Source organism: Zalophus californianus, chromosome 7 (genome assembly GCF_009762305.2).
Source record: "Zalophus californianus isolate mZalCal1 chromosome 7, mZalCal1.pri.v2, whole genome shotgun sequence".
In the NCBI taxonomy this organism is placed as follows: domain Eukaryota; kingdom Metazoa; phylum Chordata; class Mammalia; order Carnivora; family Otariidae; genus Zalophus; species Zalophus californianus.
Window position 1 is genome coordinate 29,364,375 of NC_045601.1, and position 19,289 is coordinate 29,383,663.

At 36.7% G+C, this 19,289-nt stretch overlaps 1 protein-coding gene across 19 annotated transcripts in view; it reads left to right on the plus strand.

The window, feature by feature from the left end:
* The window catches only part of AHI1 (Abelson helper integration site 1), a 229,367-nt gene that overhangs the window by 54,309 nt on the left and 155,769 nt on the right, over positions 1-19,289 (plus strand). For all 19 annotated transcript variants that reach the window (XR_003521334.2, XR_003521333.2, XR_003521335.2 and 16 more), the window contains 5 exons: positions 1,641-1,773; positions 5,925-6,048; positions 11,479-11,708; positions 13,749-13,855; positions 16,766-16,884. Coding sequence is in view for 14 of the 19 variants with exons in the window: in XM_027601494.2 (XP_027457295.1) it covers positions 1,641-1,773; positions 5,925-6,048; positions 11,479-11,708; positions 13,749-13,855; positions 16,766-16,884 (713 nt within the window). In the remaining 5 variants the exon portion in view is untranslated. The remainder of the gene's footprint in view (positions 1-1,640; positions 1,774-5,924; positions 6,049-11,478; positions 11,709-13,748; positions 13,856-16,765; positions 16,885-19,289) is intronic.

Sequence of the window (19,289 nt, forward strand, 5' to 3'; positions counted from 1 at the left end):
AATGAATTAAGGAATGTTTTTTTAAATTTCTCAGTTGTAATTTCTAATATAAGTATCTATGGTTATATCCACATAAAAGTTTTTTGGGGTCCTCAAAATTCTTTTAAGACTGTAAAGCCATCCTGAAATTAAAACAGTTTGAGAACTGCAGACATGAAGAAGGTGAACTGAAGTTCACCTTCATTCCACAGGTTGGGAAGAAAGGTTCATCCTACAGGTTGATAGACTTTAAAGGTGGCCAAGTTAGGGGTAGGAGAAGAGGGACAGGCAAGGGTATTTCATATGGGGCCAAATTGTAAATACATGAGAATGGACCTGTTGTATTCATCAGGCACTCAAAAATTTGGCTGACTGGAAACCAGTTTGTGTAAGAGATAAAGTGGTATGATTGATTGGGCCCACATTGTGGAGTATCTTTAATGGTAGCCTAATAATTGTGTGGGTTGTGAGAAATAATGGAGCATCTGGGTAGGAGGGGAGTGTGATAACAGTCGGATTTTAGAACAAGTTAATACTGGCAGTGGCATGTTGGAGATCTTGAGGTAGGATACATCAGGATGAGAGAAACTGACGAGAGAGTAGCTGTAGTTATTAGTAGTGAGATGAAAAGGATCTAACCTTGGGATAATGATAGTAAAAATGAAAAATAAGAGATGAATGCAAGACAAAGATAGGATGAACAAGCACAATTTAATGACTGACAAAATAGTAAAGAAAGGGAAAGAGTCCAAGGTGTTGAGGACCTTTATTATTAAATGTTCATTGAGTGCCTGTTCTGAGTACAGTGTCAAACCCTGGGCATATAGAGAAAGTGGTGGTGGCTTCACTGATTTTAGCTTAGGTGGTGAGGCAGAGTTTTTTTGCATGCGCCTCCTGCTCTAGGAGCAGTGGCAAGTGCTTGTAAAAACCTGACTTTTCCTTCAGTTTTTCTCCTCTTTTTCTTTCCCTCTTCCTTTTCTCAGTCATCAGGGTGGAAAATGAAGGGAAAAGATGGGTAGCATGGTGTCCCATACCTTGTTGATATTATATAATAATAATAATAACTGTCTATTGAGTATTTCACCATCCCAGTAGCTGCTTACAAGGTTTCCTGCTAATAATGCTGCTGAATCTTTTTTTAAATTTTTTATTGTTATGTTAATCACCATACATTACATCATTAGTTCTTGATGTAGTGTTCCATGATTCATTGTTTGTGCATAACACCCAGTGCTCCACACAGAATGTGCCCTCCTTAATACCCATCACCAGGCTAACCCATCCCCCCACCCTCCTCCCTTCTAGAACCCTCAGTTTGTTTTTCAGAGTCCATATATATACACACACGCACGCACACGCAATAGTGACAGGTTTAGAGTACCAGATAATGACATTTTCTATTCATATTTTAGGTGAATTAAGTACAGTTAGACATGGACTATAAATTGACTTTATTTTATGGAGACCTGATTCCCTCTTTAGGAAATAAAATAATTTACTATAGCTTTCCATCATTCTGTTTACTTTCCTCTTTCTTTGCATCACAGTAAAGGGACTTAAAAAAAAAAAATAAAGCTCTACCACTGCAGTAATTGAATTAACAACTAGCCTTCATATTTTAATGTTTCTTAATTTATTTTTGTTAAATATATCTTTTTTAGGCTTGCCGTATCCCAAACAAACACCTCTTCTCACTAAATGCAGGAGAAAGAGGATGTTTTTGTCTTGCTTTCTCTCATAATGGAAGAATATTAGCAACAGCCTGTGCCAGCCGGGATGGATATCCAATTATCTGTGAGTAATAATTCTGTCTGTTTAATGTGATTGAAGTCTATGTGGAAGACATTGTTTGGTTTTTAAAACTCATTGAAATATTAATTTGAGTAACCCCCAGTTTTTTAATAATAATTTTACAGTTTTCTGTAAAATATATGTTCAAAAGGAGAATGAGAATAATCAAATGAAGGATGGTAAGTTTATTTTTAAAACATGTAAGAGGATTTTTGTAAGTATTTTCTATTTTAAATATAGAAATTTAGAAACATGAAGGGATTAATAAATCTCATGAGGCGTTCTAGCCCATTGTGGTCAGTTGATAGCAGTGGTAATTTAAATTATGAAAGCCCTCAAATTCCATATGCACTAGAACAGTGACAGCTAGCTCAGGAGCACCTAGCGAACCACTCCTCCTTATGGCAGCAAGGCAGCAGGGAGGCCCAAACCCACTTTCAAATTGCCTTTAAAAAAGTAAGAAAACGTAAAAAGAAAAATTTCTGTAGCTTTAAGTGAGCATTATCTGCTCTTCTAGACTGAGGGGCATTAAATACTTGCCCTTATTTCTTGTGTCAGCTTCCTCAGCAGGAAGTAGCCTGCTCCTTGTGGGCATCTGCCCTAAGCGGTATTTTTTTTTTTTAAGATTTTATTTATTTATTTGACAGAGAGACAGCGGGAGAGAGAACACAAGCAGGGGGAGTGGGAGAGGGAGAAGTAGGCTTCCTGCTGAGCAGGGAGCCCTATGCGGGACTCGGTCCTAGGATGCTGGGATCGTGACCCGAGCCGAAGACAGACACCCAACAACTGAGCTGCCCAGGCGCACTAGGTGGTATTAAACTTCCCTCAGCCTCACACAGTTTATTTCAGGTGAATTACTCTTTTCAGCAAGGACTCATAATTGGCTTGGTTAGCATATATTAAATAAATATTCCTCCTCATGAAATGATGTTAGCTTTAAAAAACACAAAATTTGTGTAGTTTGATTACAGCCGTGCTATTTTAAAAATTCACCAAAACCTATGCATGGAGGAAAAAAGATTCATAGTATTAATAGTGATTTCTTTCTTTTGGCTAGTGAGAGAATTATTTTCATTCTGATTTATATTTTTAGCATTTCAGTGATAAATATGTGTTATTTTATGCTGAAAGAAATCTTGTTCAAAATGCTATATGAATTTAGACATACTTAATACTTAAGTCTCAAAACACAGAGGAAGAATTTTTGGCTTTGGTTTCTAATTGTTGGGCTATGATGTGTCTGCTTGGAATTCATTTAGCTTGTTGGATGTGTAGATTACTGTTTTTCACAAAATCAGGAAATTTTCAGTCTTTGTTTCCTCAGATTGTTCTCCTTTCTGTTCTTTCTCTTCTGAGACTCTCATCATCTCTTTGTACACTTGGTGGTGTCCCACAGGTCCCTGCAGCTTTAATTCAGTTTTCTTCATTCTTTTTCTTTCTGTTCCTCAGACGGCATAATCTCAAATGACCTGTCTTCAAGTTGAGTCTTCTGCCAGTTCAGATGTTAGTGAGCCCCTCTAGTGAATTGTTTATTTCCATTATTGTACTTTTTAACTCTAGAATTTTTATTCATTCTTTTTTTTTTTTTTTTACTAATTTCTGTCTCTTTACTGATACTATTTTTTGGCGAGAAATTATTCTCACACCTTATTTCTTTAGACATGGTTTCCTTTATATCTTTTAACATATTTATAAGAGTGGATTTAAAGTCTTTGTCTAGAACAGCATCTTGGTTCCCTTCTGGGCATTCTGTGGACTGCCTGGTTTCCTGTGTACGGCTCTACTTGACTGTTTTGGTTTCTTCATGTCTCTATATTAACGTGTGTGGCAGGTCTGGAAATCGGATTCCTCTCCTTCCCCCTCCTCTGCACCTATCCACCCAGGATTTGTTGTTGCTGAAGTCTCTGCTCAGTTAGCTCGGTGGTCAGCTATGGTAGAGATTGTTAAATGCCTTGAGTGAGTAGATCGCCCAGCCTTTACCAAGCGGATCTGTGTGTGTGTTGGGATATGCTCTTAACACCTCACGGCCGGTAATCTGCAACTCTGCCTTAGCCTGCACTTTCAGGTCAGTGAGAGTGAGAGAGGGCCTCTGGTCTTTTGTTCACATACATATGTCCTGCTAGGTTCCCAGGAATTTGTTGGATCTTTTCAAAGTCCCCTCTGGACATCTCATTCCCAGTTTTTTCCTTTTATGTTTTTTGCTCAGCCTCTCCTTAGCCTCGGTATCACTACCTCATATAGTTGTGCCACTGATTATTTCAGCATGCACCTTGGGGTTAGGGCTCTTCACACAGAGCATGCTCTGAGCCAAGTCAAGTAAACCAAGCCCTGAGAACAGAGCCTTTTAGGGAACTGCCAGACTGTCGTAATAGTGGTAAGTATGGGGATGGGGCTTTGGGGGAGCTTCTTACGCCTTCTGGCCCATCCCATGGCTGCTAGGCAGCCAGCTTTAAGTTGTGAGGCTGTTGGTTTCTAAAGCTACGAGGGAGCTTGGGAGAGTGGAATGGGAACATGGCAAGTTAAAATACCACAAAGTTCATGTTCTTACCAAGATTAAGCTGTTTTTCTGGAATAAATGCTCCTCAGATTGTTGCAAGCCTTTGTTTAATTTCTAGAGTTCTGAAAATTAATTTGGATAATTTTTGCAGTGTTCTCATTGCTTTTATCAGGGAGCAGATATTCTTTTTATTTTATTTTTTTTAATAGGAAGGACTTTTATTTTTTTTTCCTTTTTTTTGCCTGGAATTTTCTTTTTTATTATTATTATGTTATGTTAATCACCATACATTACATCATTAGTTTTTGATGTAGTGTTCTGTTATTCATTGTTTGCGTATAACACCCAGTGCTCCCTGCAGAACGTGCCCTCTTTAATACCCATCACCAGGCTAACCCATCCCCCCACCCCCCTGCCCTCTAGAACCCTCAGTTTGTTTTTCAGAGTCCATAGTCTCTCATGGTTCATCTCCCCCTCCGATTCCCCCCCTTCATTCTTCCCCTCCTATCTTCTTTTTTTTTTTAACATATAATGTATTATTTGTTTCAGAGGTACAGATCTGTGGGAGCAGATATTCTGAAGTCCTTCTTTGCTATTCCATAAGTACTTCTGTACTGCTTAGTATTTTAAAGGGCATTCGGTTTTACCACTAGGTGGAAGTAGAGACTTGCAGACTTTGTTGTTCTGAATTAAGTCACTATCTTCGAAGATTTCATTGTGAACCTAACTTATAGCAATACTGCAGTGCCTTGTTTATCAGATTGGGTCTCTGTTAATTCTCGTATTATATCATTTTAGCATTAGAATTTTTTTCTAACAAGGGGTGCCTGAGGGGCTCAGCTGCATCTTCATGATCAGGTCATGATCCCAGGGTCCTGACTGCACTGGGCTCCCTGCTCAGCAGGGAGTCTGCTTCTCCCTCTCCCTTTGCCCTTTCCTCCAGCTGGCGCTCACTCTCGCTCTCTCAAGTAAATAAATAATATCTTTTTTTTTTTTTAATTCTTTTCTAACAGCACAGTTTAAATTTCTTCTTTAAATAGTTAAAATTTTGGTTGGAATTTAATTGATTTTCGGGTAAAGTAATATCTTATTCATGAAAGCCCAAATTATAGAATCTTTGAAGTGAATTGCAATTTAAATCCTATTTATTGGGGCACCTGGGTGGCTCAGACGGTTAAGCGTCTGCCTTCGGTTCAGGTCATGATCCCAGGGTCCTGGGATCGAGCCCTGCGTTGGGCTCCCTGCTCAGCGGAAAGTCTGCTTCTCCCTCTCCCTCTGCCTGCCGCTCCCCCTGCTTGTGCTCTCTCTCACTAGCTCTCTCTCCCTGTCAAATAAATAAATAAAATCTTTAAAAAAATAAAATAAATGTTATTTGTTACTTGATTAATAAATTGATTGTCAAAGATTATTAGGAAAATTGCTTTGAAGAGATGAGAGTAATTGTAGCATATTATAAAATTTGATAATAGTGTGAATTCTTGTGTCTGAAGGAAATGAAAAACTATTTTTAAATAGACTTTGAGATTTTTTATGCTGAAAATATCTTTGGTGATAATATTCTTAGAGACTGTGCAAATTATTTTAAGCTATATATTTGTATATTACTGGATTAAGGACTCTGGCTGGAAACCTACTAATTTTTTAATATTTTCTTTAGTATACGAAATTCCTTCTGGGCGTTTCATGAGAGAATTGTGTGGCCACCTCAATATCATTTATGATCTTTGCTGGTCAGATGATGATCGCTATATCCTTACCGCATCATCTGATGGCACTGCCAGGTTAGTATACTCGAGAAGTACTTACTGTGTATGTTGTTTGCCATCAAGGAAAGCAAAGAGACTATAGAGTGATATAACTCTTCTTATGCTTCAGTAATATTTTGCTTATCAAGGGACTGTCATAGAGATGCATCATACAAACTGATTAGATCAGTAGTAGTGGGAAAACTTTTTCCTAAAGATGTTTTTATTAAATATATTTTATTTATGTAATACGTAAAGCTTCTAGTTCTCAGTGTCCTTAAATGATCATTATGTACACTGATTAATACTGTACACTGTTTGACATAAGGTAAACAGTTGATATTTTTTCCTAGAATATAAGCTTTTAATGGTAGGACTTCTGTCTTCTCTGTTAGCTGTGGGCAGGGGCCAGGCCTCAGTGATGCACAGTACATCATAGACCACAAGGAACAGAAACCTTGCCTAAGACAAAATGGCATAAGGGGAAGAATAACTTAATTTATATGGAAAATTTTTTGAGCGTTCTCAGACCCCAAAAATAACCCCTCTTGGAGTTTTCTGATACCTTGGGAACATCTTGCTCTAAGGGATGCACAAAATAAATTGAGATAAAGTACAGATGTTGGTAGACAGAATTCAGAGCTGTGGCAGCTTGACGTGGAGCTGCTGGGTATAGTGCCCCCCCGCCCTGCTGCTGGGGCTGCGTGCTCCCTCTGTAAGGGCTCATGGCAGAACAAGTGCTGAACTCGATTTTTGCCTTTCTCCTTTTCTCATTAAAGCAAAAATCCTCTTCAGATTTCTTCTGGTTAGTGAAAACAGGTACTGACGTAGGTCTTAGGTAAATGCTAAGTGGTGTAATGCAGACTTTGAAAAGCAGGGAATACTACCTACCTGTTAAGTGAATATGTACCTTATGTTTTAAGAGTTTTATAGATTGTCAGTATTTGCATTTTTCAGAATGTCAGTTATAAAATAATTTAACCCTTTCCAACTTAGTATCATAATAAAATTTTTTAAAGCTATTTTGTAAAATTTCCTTGACACTGTTTTAGCTGCTTGTTCTACCTTGAGTGCATTCTAAATGTATTATTAGGCAGTTTTTCAAGATGCTTTATATTATATATGTATTATATATGTCATTTAATTTCATTCCAACAAATGTAGGTGGATACACATAAATCTTTTTTGATCTCTGTACACCAGGAAGCTGATATTTAGAGCAGTTTGGGATGTCCTCTTACTTACTTATGCTTCCTGCTTTTTTAACAGACACCTCTAGTGTCTGAGTCCTTTCTATTAATCTTATCAGCTTCCTTTTTAATATAAAATGTCTAATTGATTAAGATGTTATCATTACTGTTTAGTATTTAAATGCAAAAGATGGTAATTGGTGAGACTTGATTTCCTTCCCTGTGTAGCTGGGCACCTGCTGTTAGTCTCTCTTAATAGGATCCTTCAGAACCTCTGCTCTGGGGGTGCCTGGGTGGCTCAGTCGGTTAAGCGTCTGCCTTCGGCTCAGGTCATGATCTTGAGGTCCTGGGATCGAGCCCCGCATTGGGCTCCCGCTCAGCGGGAAGCCTGCTTCTCCCTCTCCCACTCCCCCTGCTTGTGTTCTCTCTCTCGTTGTCTCTCTCTGTCAAATAAATAAATAAAATCTTTAAAAAAAAAAAAACCCTCTGGTCTGTTTGTTCTCTAAACAAAGCCATTTTGTCGGATGCCCAGTTGTACTAGAGAAAAATTCATAACCTTGCAAAGGCCTGACTGGATTTGTAAGTCTTAAAATCACCTGAGCTCTCATCTCAGCCAAGCAAGCGTTTTCCTTAGCTTTATTATGCAGCTATCTTTTCTTATTCCTCTGGCAGCACATCCAAGCCTTAGGGCACTTCAGGTTCTCTACACTGAGTCAAATCTTCCCGCTTTCATTAGCTGACTGCCTTCAACTTACAGTGAAATTATGTCAGACGTGAACTTCCTGTATCTCCCTCTGGTTTCCCACCCAATATCTATAAATGTACCCATCTTTATCTCTGTCCGCTGCTCTTAACAAAGACGTATGGGTAAAGACACCTTTCCGGCCACTCTTTGACATGTGCTTTTAATCTCAGTCCTTCAATCTGCAATTCTGTTTCCTACCTCTCTTCTTTCTTCAGTATCTTCCTTTCTTTTGATTTTGTCCTCTCATCTTAAAAATATGCTCAGTTCTCCTTGTCTTAAATATTTTCCTCGGTTCTTCCTGCTTTCCAGATTACCACATTATTTTTCTTTCTACAACATCAAGAACGTTCTGCACATGTTGTCTTCAGCTCAACCCAGTGAATCTGGCTCTTACACCTACCCTGCTAGATCTGCCTTCTTTAAGAGGTCAGCAGTTTCTTGCTGATTTTCAGATCCAGTGGCCAGTTTGGGTCCTTACCCTGTTTGCTTGCACTGCAGTAATTATTGACCAGTTTTAAAATATTTCCAACTAATGGTTTCATTAACAGCCTCTTCTGTTTGCTTTTTATGACTCTGGCCAGTTCTTTTTCCCTGTCTCTCCTCCCTCTTCCTCTGTCTATTCTCTCTAGATGTTCATTCCCAGAATCCTCCTACTTGAGCATCTTCCCTGGTTTGCTGTGCTTATCCTGGTCTCTCTCATCTTCGCCAGCTTTGAATCTCACTTCTATAGGTGGACTCCCACTTTTTTTCTGAGTTTCACTTTCTGTTATTCTGTCTGGACTGCCAGTGGCACCTCACAACCAAAACCAGACTTGCTGGTACCACCAAACTGCTTTTCTCTTTTAGTCCTCTTGTGGATTTTTTAATGGCATCCACCCTGTCTCCCAAGCCAGGAACCCAGAGTAACACTCATTTCTTTTTTTCTTCCCACCGTTCCTTCCCATATCCAAGCAGTACCGTAGTCTGTCAGTTCGCCTTCCTAAAAGCCTCACCATTCGGTCACACCCTTTCTGTCCTCACTGCTGTTACCTTCATTCAGGCCCTTGCTGTCTATCTCTTGCTTAAACTGTTGGTGCTGAACTTTCCCACTGCTCAGTCTCTTATTCTTCCATCTTTCCACAACCCTTTTTCATAATGCCCTGATTTTCAAGTCTTTGATTCCCACAGCCCTTTTGAAAATGTTCCAGCTCCATATAGCATGGCCTAACAGGCACATTTCTCATTGACCCAGCATCCTTCTCCTGTGCACTACCATGTACCCTCGGCCTCACCCACACAATCTTCTGAAACGCTCTTGGCATCTTACCCTCTTTGGTATCTCCATGCCTCCTCTTCCTGTGCTTAAGGGCCCTTTTCCCAGCCTTCCTGCCCAACTCAGTCACTCAGCAGACATTTAAGCGCCGTTTGTGAGCTGCTCTGGGCTCAGAGTCATCATTTAAAACCCAGCTCAGGTTTATCCATTTCTTGAAGTCTCTTGGAGTTTTGCGCACAGCATATAATATATTGTAGTAAAGTATACTTTTTTCTTTATGTAGCTTTGATACTGATTGAGGGCTCTTTATATCATAAAAATATTTGTGTAGAATTAACTGAGTGAAGAGAGAAACATTGTAGCTAGAACCAAAAAGAGTGAGGTTTTTGAAAGACGTGTAAGGACTTCTTAAAATGAATAAGCTAAAGTCAAAGGAAGATAATTAGAGTTGCTAATGCTCTGAGTGGCAGAGGCATGAGCTTCTGGCCTGGTCTTTTTCTGCCTTCCTGGTTACTGTTAGTGGCTCCTGAGTAACTGTTTCCCACTGGTTAGCTCTTTGCCATGTAGGTTAACTGAAATCTTCTTTAGTTATCTTCAGTACAATCTGTGTTTTTCTCTAACCAACAGCTCTTCATATAATCAGACTTTTTCAACATGTAATGGCTCCCAGTTAGGCGCATATGTCCCCATGTTGCCCCTCATCACACATACTGTTGTAACTGCATGTTTTTTCTTTCCCAATTCTGATAATTTTTTTGTGTGCTCATCTAGTCTTTACAAATTTGTGTATTTCCTTATTCTTTGTAATCAGCCTGTTTTTTCCCCAAACTCATTTATACATTTCTTTTGTTCTTGGACTCAACCGTTGTTTGCTTGACTAAAACCCATCATTGATACCAGTTAGGTCTTTACATAAAAGTCTTCATTTTTATTTTAAAATACTGTGTCTATTTTAATTGAGCTGCTTTTAAGATATGATTGTTTCATTTCTGCCTGTTCTATAGTATTTCAAATAATACTGCTAAGATTTTTAAGCAAGCAACTGAAGTTTTTATCTTTTAAACAATCTTCTTTTAATAATCTTAATCACAAATTAATGATTTTGTTCTTTCAGTAAGTACTGTATTTCATGTAGCATATATTCATTGAAAGTATTACCATGGTAAAAATGTTTATGCAGGGACACACGTGCTTTATTTTCATTTGAAAACATGTTCTTTCACTTCCTCCATTATTAGTTTGGATTCTTAGTAATTGAAGATCATATCCTGTATTTGAAGCAGCTGCTGAGAAAACTCATAGAATGTTATTCTTGAATGGCAACTGTATTTTTTTCTTTCATCCATAATTTTGAAAAGGACTTAATTTGCTTTAGTTCTTAGGTCATAATTAAAAGAATGAACTATAAATCCCCCTATTAAAATTAATATATTTTTCTAATTCTAATAATTTAATCAAACTGTTTAAAATCCAGTGTTCCATACATTTAGCACCTTTCTTTTGCTAGATTTTGCCTATTTTTACACTGACTAGAAATGTGGAGTATCTAACATAACAGTTTTAACCCTTAGGGTTTGCTCTTTTGTCAAGACTGCAGCAATCACAGTAATACTACTTTTTAAAAATTGTTATTTAGAGGAAGAGATAGTAAAAGTGTTGAACATAAATTGAGTGTTTAATGTAAGATAGTCTGTTTTCTATCAAAATATAGTTATTTTAATCTTATTTTACTCAGGTATCAATTACTCAGTAATTTCAATATGGCTTTTAAGACTTTGAGATCATGATCATTATCTAGGCTTGGAAATTACAAAGTTAATAGATATCTTGTTCTCTAAACCTCTACTAGTGAGCACTTTGCAAAAGCAATATACACAACCTAAATGGGGAATAATTAAAGCTCTTCCATATTTTATTTTTTGTGGGTAATGTACTAAATGCAGTATGTTACCAACTATTCCATATGTGTTTAATCAATGTCAAAAATAGGTTTTTAAAAAAACATATCCAAATATAATTTTTCATTTTACAATATAGATTAAAATTAGTAGACAGATTAACCATTATGCTTGATAATAACTAATAAATAGCTTTGTTAAATGTAAAGAACCCCAGCCATGAAATATTTGATCACATTATTTTTGATTGTTATAAAACGTAGTTTACCATTGGTTATTGTCATTGCTTACTTAAGTTCCATTGGCTGTGTTGGTTTTTAGAGAAAGTTATAGAAACTTCTGCCTTTCAGAAGCAATATATAACTTTTTATCCTTTCCCAGGATATGGAAAAATGAAATAAATAATACCAATACTTTCAGAGTTTTACCCCATCCTTCTTTTGTTTACACGGCTAAATTCCATCCTGCTGTAAAAGAACTGGTGGTTACAGGCTGCTATGATTCTGTGATACGGATATGGAAGATTGATATGAGAGAGGATCCTGCCATATTGATCCGACAGTTTGACACGCACAGGAGTTTCATCAACTCTCTCTGTTTTGATATTGAAGGTATGTCAGAATATATTCCAAAGGAAGGCTAGTTGCATGAAGAATTTTTAAAAATAATTTTTGTTCACTAAGATAATCTTTTTAAGCTTGAGAAGGATTTTGTATATTGATGATTGTACATTTTTGGATTTATGTGTATTTTGCAGATCATATGGTAGACCTGGACACAGATTTAGCAGTGAGGGAGTTTTGTTTGTAATTTTAAAGTCATTAAATTCCGGGGGCACCTAAGTGGCTCAGTCGGTTAAGTGTCCGACTCTTGATTTCGGCTCAGGTCACGATCTCAAGGTCATGAGATTGAGCCCCATGTTGGGCTCTGTACTCAACATGGAGTCTGCCTGTCCATCTTTCTCTGCTCCTCCCGCTGCACATGTTCTCTCTCTCAAATTAATAAAATCTTGTTAAAAAGTCATTTAAGTCATTAAATTCTTAAATGTTTAGATTGAACTAATCTTTGCTGTAACAACCAGTCATACCAAATTTCATAAATATATTTCATTGGATTGGTGATTACTCCCTCAGTAGGCTTTTTTTTTTCCAGTAGGTTTCTTATAAGTGGCTTTTGAGTTAAAGGGTTAAAATGAGGAAGAAGAGGGAAATACCAAAAGTATATTAGGTAGATAGCAGGGGAAACCTGTATTTACACCATATACTGTGTACATTGTGCACTGAGCACCTCTGCATTTAGCTAACAGTTAATAGGTATGTATTATGTAGTTGTCTGAATGTATCTTAAGAAACATTCTATTGTTGGCAGTACTTAGGATGTTTCCAGCTTTCTCCTACCATGAACATGATTTCTGTGAATAGTATAGATACACACATACACATGCATACATACATGTATATACAAAACTTTGTTGCACTGTTTTATAATTATTTTCTTAATAAAAATTCCCAAACCTGAGGTTGCCGAGTCAAACATTTCTGGAGTCCTTGCTATGCGCTGTAATGTTTTAAGTACTTTACATGTATAAACTAATTTATTCCCCACAAACCTTTATGAGAATGGTATATAGTCACATTTACATTATTTCAGACACTGATATGTAGACTACAGCTATAATTAATTAGTATAGGATACAGATCAAAATGACAATACTGCTAATATATTCATTTTAACTACAAAGATGTTGAGAAATTAGAACACATTAAGGAAAAGTCAACCAAGGATAGAAAGGTGTCTGCAAACTTTATCATAGTAGAAGTAGTTCAGATTATAAAAGACATGAATTTCTTCAAATACTTGACTAAGATATCCATATGTGAAACAAAAAGAAATCAGACTGTGTTGCTCCAGTAGGTAGAGACGGGACCAAAGCTACCACAGACAGGTATTCTTTGTTCAGAATTGGAAAGAACATTCTAGTGTATAGAGCAGTTCATCAGTTGAATAGCTGCTTTGTAAAATATTAAGTTCATAGTTACTGAACAACCATCTGTTCATGATGGTGTGGAAGATATTCCTGAGTGAGTATAAAGTTGAATTTGATGGTCTCTTAGGTCCCATTCAACTATAAGATGGTTTGACTCTAAGAATATATGTTAAACTGGAATACCTGTCATTTATCATTTTATTCATTCCCTGATTGTTTATTGAGTTTCTGCTGGTCTCAGGCATTTTGCTAACATTATATATTAGAATATAGGTGTTTTTCCAGGAATATAAAGCAGATTATATAGGTTAATAAAGGTGAACATTATAGATTTGGATAATTCAGATGATTTGTTTGGCTGTAGAATTTGGACCATATACAGATGCAATGAGATGCTCATTTCTTTTTGTATTCAATTTCCTGTAAGTGATAAAAGGGAAATACATCTTCCAAAGTAATTCACAAGAGTGAAGAATTCATTTAAAGATACTTGGGATTTGACTATGACTTGTATTTGGGTTTTTATTTACTTTTTTTTTTCTTTTTACTAAACTGTTTAATAGCCCTCCGATTCTTTGTTATACTGGGATGTGTTTTCCCAGTTTCATTTTGTTTCTACCTGTGTGTAGTATTCATAAGTGAGTGATTTTATTTTTTTAAATAGGTCATCACATGTATTCAGGAGATTGCACTGGGGTGATTGTTGTTTGGAATACCTATGTCAAAGTTAATGATGTGCAACATTCAGTGCACCACTGGAGTATAAATAAGGTATAAAATCATATTTCATACTTGGGGTTTAATTTAAAAAATTAGAAAAAAATTGAACCACATGACTTTAGAAATAAGGCATCAGGACATTCTTTCTCTCTTCTGAAAAAAATTAAGTTTTTCTCATTCCCTACAAAGTCAGTTATCATTGACTAATGATCTAGTCTTCCTGATGGCTAATTGATGATATAGCAACCTAGTGAAAATTTTCATTTTGGCCAAACTTTATCTTTGAACCCTAATTTGTGATACGACATTCAGTGATCCATTACTGGAATTATGCTAAAATTAAGCACATTTTATATTACCATCTATAAGTAATAACTTATGTTTTCTGCTGTTCATTTTCTTTTTTGACCCCATAACATCACTCTAAAAACAGTGTGCTCAATGTTTTGTTGTCTTTTACAATTACATAATCAAAAGTATGTAATTATGAGTAGGGTCTATCATTTACTCACAATAATTGTTTTCATTTGAATTTTGCCAAGTAGGCAGAAACGAATGATCTTTCATTTTGGGAGTAGAGTGTTTTTAGGGTGGCTGGTATATTAAGCAATTTTATTGGTGCATATTCAGTATTTTTACTTAAAAATACAAAATGAATTATTAAACCTGAGTTTTATGTAAGTTGATATAGTTTGTCTTATATACTATACTTTTGTTCTTCAGTTTTTTGTTCTTCTATTATAACAGTTGTCCTCATTTGAAAAAAAGACACTCTAAGTGAAAAAGAATTTTTATGAACTTTAGTTAAATCTGTTGAATCTATCAGATCTATTTTAAAAACTGTTTATTCTATTTTTAGTCATTTTCATCTAGTCTATAGATTAATGATTGATGGCTTGGGATTCATGTGGTAGCCTAATTTCACACACTTTGAAAAGAACTTTCTAATTACTTACATACCTAAGGGACTGACAAAACTCCAAAGGCACCTTTTCCAGTAATTTGAGTGTACAGTGCAGAGTCTGCTATTTATGTTAAAAATCATGTGTTTCTTTACCTTAATATAGTAACTAAAAGGCAAATTTATCTTCAAAATCTGCAGCCTGGAGGTGACTCAAGACAGTCCAAAATAAAAAGTTAGAAAATGAGCTGGAATATCTTTTGGTAGCTAATGCCCTAGGACAAACTGTAGACTCTGATTTCTTACCTGGTTCTCTTCAGGCAGCAGTGTGAGGAATGCTAAATTATACTCATCTGTCTCTTAGGATGACGTGTCCATGTGCTGTGGCACACGCTCCTTGGCATGGGACATGGGCTCCAAAACTAGGGCTTTTTTTTTGTTTGAGTATGAATTTGGTAAGAAAAAATAGAGAGGAAATCACTAACAGATACCATAAATGCTAAATCTTCTGGCATTTTTGTCAAATTCATGTCTAACACTTGTTAGACAGTTTTGTGTTTTTTGATTTTGCACATTTGCATCTGTGTGAGTGTTGCTCAGACCCCCAGCAGTGCATCCCCACCCCCAGATTGTTATAGTGCAGTCACTATACCCCTCCATCTGTGCTGTCAGTGTTTGACTTTTTTCGGTAACTTTTACAAAGCAGCTAACAGTAGGCCTTCCTGTCAGCGGTAGCCTGGGCTTAGCTGCTGAGACTCAGATTGTAGCAGTTTGGACTGCACCTCTGCTGGTGCCAAACCACCTCCGAAGAGGAGACCTCAGAGAAGGAGACAAAACATACTAGCGGGTCCTTGAAGGAAGAGAAGGCTAATTCAGAATTCTGCCTGAAGGTTAAAGCAGGCTTTCTTCGGACCCTCTGGACTTCAGTCTCAGCAGTTTCGCATTTGCAGGTTTTTTTCTTTTTTCTAGTAATCCACATAAGAAGAACCTTTGGTAATTTTTCCTATGTGAGGCTCATCCAGGCAGATTTTCCTTCAGTATGTAGGTCTTTCTTGACATCATTTGTTAGGCTGCCTTAAATAACTATCAAAAAAAAAAAAAAAAAAAAATCCTGGAGGCTCAGTGCCCTTAAGATTCAATTCCACCTGTAACCTACCACCGTGGCCGAGGAAACCATTGCTGCTGGAGGTGTAATGGTCATTAATACTGCTTTACACGAGGTGCTGAAGACCACCCTCATCCACCATGGCCTAGCATGTGGAATTTGCAAAGCTGCCAAAGCCTTAGACGAGTGCCAAGCCCATCTTTGCATGCTTGCATCCAGCTCTGATGAGCCTACATATGTCAAGTTGGTGGAGGCCCTTTGTGCTGAACACCAAATCAACCTAATTAAGGTTGATGACAAGAAACTATGGGAATGGGTAGGCCTCTGTGAAACTGACAGAGCGGGAAGAACCCCATCAAGCCATTGGTTGCAGTTGTGTGGTGGTTAAAGACTATGGCAGAGTCTCAGGCCAAGGATGTCATCGAAGAATACTTCCAGTGCAAGAAATGAACAAATAAAAAGCTTGATTCTTGTTCCTCAAAAAAAAAAATCCCTAAAATTACAATCTAAATTAAATGATCTTAGAATAAGATGCCAGTAACTTATCTTTTTCAGAACGAAGTGGAAGTAAGTGCATAAAGAAATAATCTCAGACTGAAATAAAACTTGAAAGGTAATTCTATACTAACTTTTGAAGTCATAAAAATTAGAAGTTTTTCATGTATGATGGTAAGCAAAAAAATACAAAGTTAGAAGTTGTGTTTTAGGAAGTGCTTATTTGGGAATACACTACAAAAATGCTAACTAAATGTGGCATTACATAACAGTCAAAAAATACATACTATCAACTTTATTTTCAGCCTATAACTGAAGTTACTGGGAATCCTTTTGCTAACCATTTTAAAGGATCCTAAAATTGCAATCGAAAATGACTTAATTTTGTGCTCTAAAAGGGGCTTCATATTAGACAAACTGTACAGTGATAATATTTTATAATATTTTTTAATCATTTTAGGAAATTAAAGAGAGTGAGTTTAAGGGGATTCCCATAAGTTATTTGGAGGTTCATCCCAATGGAAAACGATTGTTAATCCATACCAAAGACAGTACTTTGAGAATTATGGATCTCCGAATGTAAGTATATTTCTGTATTGACAGGTTAAGCACTCATAGAATAAGAAATGAATTAATGCATACTTATAAAATCCAGCTGTGGTTCTCATGTAGATAGTTTTTCCCCTCAGAGGACATCTTACAGTGTCTAGAGGCATTTTTAAGTGTTAGTATTTAGTGGATAGAGACCAGAGATCCTACTAAGCATCCTACAGTTTATGAGACAGCCCCCCACAACAAAGAATTTTCTGGCTCAAAATGTAAATAGTTCTGAAGCTGAAATGTAGTCAGTTGCTTTTTGTTGTCACAATTAAAAAAAAAAAAAACAGGAAACCTCTGCTTAGAATATCTTCTATCTCTATGATATTGTTATAGCATAGTACTACGATATTATACTATAACAGAATGAGACAGCTTTTGATTAATATATCCTTGTTTTTCCTATTTTGTTTTATTGCTAAATAAGGAAAGGCAATTTCCTTAATGTAAAAAACAGAAACAGAGTTTTGGAAAAATCAGCATAGTATTCTGATGTATTTTTGTTTTGGTGTTAAGCATACCAATAAAACAAATGAGAACTCTAGTTTTATTAGATTTCATTATTGTGTTTAGAAAGGAAAATGCGATCTATACTAGTTTATTTTGCAATTATCTTGTAGGACTAACTGTTAAGGCCTTCAGTGTTTATGTAGAGCTTTTCAGGATACTGGCATCAGTACTATGGGAAAATGATTAGCAGAGTAGTTCGTCAGAAGTTTATAATCTAGTTATAGTGCCTCCAAAATAACACAAAACATTTAATTAGGCTAAAATGTGAGGTCTTCTAGGACTGGAATCTGCTTATTCTTCTTTTATACATAGTACTCATGCTTGAGAGATAGCAAGTACTTGATATGTATTATTTTAGTGACTATAAGTACTTAAAAGGATTATATCTTTCATGGCAGCAGGTAATTGTAAGGATGGCTGTACTACAGCCTTGTGTTAAAGGCTCTATGCAGAGGCTGGCCTTTGAGCTCGATCTTAAAGGATGGATAGAATTTAGACAAGATTAGAAGTTTGTCAGGAGGGTGGAAAACCTGAAAAGCCTGGAATAAAATTCAGAGGAAGGATAATAGAAGTTGTGATCAAGGCAGGGTAAGTCTGTAGGAACATTAATTTCTTGATAAGGAGTGCTGAAAAAAAATTTTTTCAGAAATAGAGATTAGTGCCAGGTTTTAGAAGGCCAGGCCTAAAGAATTTGGTTATTCTCTTTTTAAGTAGTGTATAGTATTCAGCTTAGAATTCTGCTTGGGCTCTAGAGGCTAACTGCTTAGAGTCAAATAACATCTTGTCCGTCCCTGACCAACTGATTAACCATTTTGAGCCTCTCTTTCCTCCTCACTCAAATGGGGGAAATAATATACCACATTCATAAGGGTTTTGTGGGGAATAAATTAGTTTACACGTATAAAGTACTTAAAGCATTACACCATATAGCAAGGACTCCAGAAACATTTGAGCCAGTGACCTCAGGTCTGGGAATTTATGTGAAAATAATTATAAAACAGCGAAAATATATATATACCCAAGATTGTTCATAGAAATCATGTTCATAGTAAGGGAAAGCTAGAAACATCCTAACTCTTGTCCCACAGTAGATTTCTTAAGGTATGTTTAGACTGATATAATATATACCTACTAAAATGAATACATAATCTATATTTTCTGACACAGAGGGCCATTATTCATGATTTATTGTTAAATGGGGGGGAAAAAAGCATATAATGGGACACTGTATGTAATGTCCTTTCTGTAAACCAGGGATGATAATAGTACTTGCCTGGCACATAGTGAGCACTAAAATAATGTTGGCTATTGGGGCACCTGGGTAGCTCAGTTGGTTAAGCATCTTGCCTTCAGCTCAGGTCATGATCCTGGGGTCTTGGAATTGAGCCCCACATGGGGTTCTCTGCCCAGTGGGGAGCCTGCTTCTACCTCTCCCTCTGCTGCTCCCCCTGCTTGTGCTCTCTCTCTCTCAAATAAATATAAAAATAATATATTAAAAAAGTAATGTTAGCTATTATTCACAAATGAAAAAGTCTAGAAGGTTATATACCATATTTAATAGATGATTTAATAATATTTTTGTCTAATATTCCTGCAAGGATCCAACTATTTGTTGTGTGACTTTAAAAATTTATCACATGGGAAAAATATAAGAATATAAAAATCTTGTACATTTTTAAGTAACCAACTCAAATGCTACTCCCACAAAATAGACTCTCTCCTCATAGCTAGAAATAATCACTTGGGACGCCTGGGTGGCTCAGTCAGTTAAGTGTCTGCCTTGGGCTCAGGTCATGATCCCAGGGTCCTGGGGGGACTATGGGGCTCCCTGCTCAGCGGGGAGTAGGCTTCTCCCTCTCCTTCTGCCCCTCCCCCCA